The sequence below is a fragment of the Oryzias melastigma genome, linkage group LG7, assembly GCF_002922805.2.
Source record: "Oryzias melastigma strain HK-1 linkage group LG7, ASM292280v2, whole genome shotgun sequence".
Lineage (NCBI taxonomy): Eukaryota > Metazoa > Chordata > Actinopteri > Beloniformes > Adrianichthyidae > Oryzias > Oryzias melastigma.
This window is the reverse complement of record NC_050518.1, coordinates 6,469,376-6,472,599: the sequence shown is the minus strand read 5'-3', so window position 1 is coordinate 6,472,599 and position 3,224 is coordinate 6,469,376. Positions and strand designations below refer to the sequence as shown.

Below are 3,224 nucleotides of genomic sequence, written 5' to 3'. Positions count from 1 at the left end.
CAATCGAAGTGGGTCTTTAAATCCTTTTTGTTTAATTAATAAAGTATATTTGTGTGCAGTTATTATTAAAAAAACATGATTGTGATATAAAATGAACTGTTTATATGTGAATTGTATTACTTCTCCCATTCCAGTGAAAAAAAGCAGAATAACCATAAAGATCTAAATTGCGTTTTTTTTTCCGTGAATCTTTGTTTCCACTCTAAATTTTTCTCGAACCAATCAGAGGTTTTTAAAGCCTGTTACAGTCAAGTGTTTCACTGGACATGAGAGGAGTAACATTGCATGAAACTGTACGATGAGTGTACCCTGACCCTAAGACTCTGACACCCAGAAGGTGGTGGTGAATGTCTTGTGTGTCCTCCAGGCTCGGGGTCCCACCCCCTGGCAGTGGATCCCCTGGCAGCCGGACCCCACCTGGCTCGCTTCCCCTACCCACCCGGCACCATCCCCAACCCCCTCCTGGGTCAGCCACCGCACGAGCACGAGATGCTGCGCCACCCCGTCTTCGGTAAGCCGACGTCAACCCCCCCACCACCAAAACAAAGGTGCTACTGCTGTGTTAGCATTGGCGCTAACGCCTCGTGTCCCACACAGGTGCTCCGTACCCACGGGACCTACCAGGAGGAATTCCACCACCCATGTCAGCGGCCCACCAGCTGCAGGCCATGCATGCACAGTCAGCAGAGCTGCAGCGGCTGGCGATGGAGCAGCAGTGGCTGCATGGACACCACATGCATGGAGGACCTCTGCCCGGCCAGGAGGACTACTACAGGTAAGACATCGGAGTACGAGCACTTGGAGAACCACGGCTCCACGTCTAACCCTGCTGCTCTTTGTGTTGCAGCCGTCTGAAGAAGGAAAGCGACAAGCAGCTGTAACCAGCAGCTGCAGTGCAGGACGAAGGAAGTTGTTACGGATCGGTGTTTGCAGAGGTTCCTCAAGGACTTCTGACCAAAGTCAGTTTGAAGTACAGAAAAACTGGACTGAACTAGAAATGCTCCGTTTGTTTTTTTTTTTGTTTCTGTTCCCGTCAAAGACTTTTTTTAAGCTTTTATTTTTCCAGACATTGTATTTAGTCAGTAGTGACAACGTCCTCAAGACTCCTGCATGACGAAGCTTCCCTGACATTTTTTTGTAGGTGCTAGAACAAGACACTGTGCTCATCACAAAAATAAACAAAAAGAGAAGAAGACCAGTCAGACCATTAAAATAACAAGTGCTATCTTAAATTCAACATTTATTTTATTACATTGTTGGAGGTTTTTTCATAATTTTAAGAGAAGCTACAGCATGGCGTTTTTGAGTCTGTAAATAGTATATATAAACATATAATTATTGTAATTATTATTGCTAGGTGTGGACTCCAAACTAAGTTGTTTCAGCCTCCAGTATATTTGTTTTGAAGCATTATCCCCTTTTTTGTAGAAGGGGGTTGGGGTGGCATTATATGAGCAGTTTCTCAGAGTTGCAGTTCACTTGTGACATCACTGTGTTAGATTTAGTCCCACATACATAATACTGTATGGAAGGCAAAGCCTGTCCCCGCGCCCCCTCATCCAATCGCCAGGTTTCCGGAACGATTCAGTTTTTCAGAGGCTGAAAGGAAAACTTTGCACTGAAGGAGCGCCGCTGAGCTCTACTAAACCGGTTTGATCAGTGTCAGCAAAAGGAGCAGAACTTCTTCTGTTTTTTATTCTTGTTGGTTTTATTTGTATTCATTTTTAGATTTGATTTCAGCGGTTCTTACCTGAACGCATCACCAGTCGATGGTTTTTATCCAAACCCCCCACGGATGCTTTTTAGCGCCACCTTGGTCCAGTCATCAGTATTCATTGCTCAAATCTGACAGCGTGGATCCTCAGCTGGACTGTAACAATGTTCACTGTGACACTAGAGGGGGGGCTGATTTTCTGTGTTTGTGTATTTATCTGTGTTCTCATGCGTCTTGGTTCCACATGGGCTCTGGGGCTTTGGAGTGGCATGCTTGTGTGTCACCGACTGTTACATGTAGTCTTGACTTTTTTGTCTTTTCTTTCCCCGCTGACTGGAGTTTGGTTCCACGCTCTAAGACTGTTTGTCCATCATGGACCTGCGGCTCATTTTGAGGATTTTTATCTATTTTATCCATTTAACTTACATTAAAAAGTAACCACATTTCCCCTCGGAGCTCTATATTTTTACATGAACGCCTGCAAACTTCAGTGTAAAAGCCGATGAAAAAAAAACAGCATCTCGCTCATCTTTTGGCCTCATTTCCTGACTGTTCCCCTGCCTTTTATCCACTCTTTTTTGTGTCTCCGAAAACCTTTGATGTTAAGTGTTGTCAATGGTTTAGCTTCTTGTTTCAGAGCGGCAATAGCAGAATGTAAATTCTGACTGCTAAGATTTATATATATACTGGTATCTTGAAGCTTATTGTATATATGAGTAGTCGCCATGGGATGACACAATGTAAACAAAAAGTAGAAATAATAAGGAAAAATTGTGAGTCCTGTGTTCTCTCCATTTGAGTATTTTGTAATTTTTTTGAAAAATTTGTGGAATTAAAATAAACAACTAAGTTACACCACAAGAGGTGTGTCTGTGTTTTATATACTTTCCTTTAAATATATTTGTAAAATTCAAAGGTATTTTTCCCTTGGAGCTGCTGCAAACAAGAATTAGTAAAAATGTTGTTTTTTTGTGTCCTCAAGCACAAAGGTTTGTGATCACCTCAGGTGCAGATAATAAAGCTCGGAGTTGAATATCGTGAGGTTTGGCTTTTAAAAAACATCAAAGCGGCTAAGCCACAAGAAACACCTACTGGAGCTGAGAAGCCTCGCTATCAGCAGGGCAGGGCTGTCATTTCCTCCTGCGTGTGGGGAGTGATAGACCTGCAATCTGCGACGCAGTGTCGCAGCCACGGCTGTCATTTTGAGAGGGAGCCATTATTCCGCTGCCGCTCTCTGAAATGATGCCCTGTTCTTGGGGAGAACTCGGGGCTCCTCGGAGGCAGGTTTCCTGCAGATCCTGTGTGACAGCGGTGTGAGGAGGTGCTGCTGTTTGCATTATCCCTCCGTAAAAAACAACACGACCAAAGAGCATGGGGCTGAGCTGGCTGGTTGAATAATTCATCCCCTCCTCCTCCTCCTCCTCACAGTGACTGTGACTCGTGTCTGTTCAAATCCTTCTCATAATACTGTGTGTACCCCTCAGGCAGGCGCACAGGGACTCATGGTCTT

General features: G+C 44.3%; 1 protein-coding gene across 8 annotated transcripts in view; it reads left to right on the top strand.

Moving 5' to 3' along the window:
• rerea (arginine-glutamic acid dipeptide (RE) repeats a) overlaps positions 1–2,575 on the top strand; it is a 144,376-nt gene extending 141,801 nt beyond the window's left edge. For 7 of the 8 annotated variants that reach the window (XM_024292342.2, XM_024292340.2, XM_024292341.2 and 4 more), the window contains 3 exons: positions 338–511; positions 598–775; positions 848–2,575. In XM_024292342.2, coding sequence (XP_024148110.1) covers positions 338–511; positions 598–775; positions 848–881 — 386 coding nt within the window. In that variant the 3' untranslated portion in view covers positions 882–2,575. The remainder of the gene's footprint in view (positions 1–337; positions 512–597; positions 776–847) is intronic. The other variant, XM_024292344.2, reaches the window with a different exon arrangement.
• The last annotated feature ends 649 nt before the right edge of the window (positions 2,576–3,224 follow it).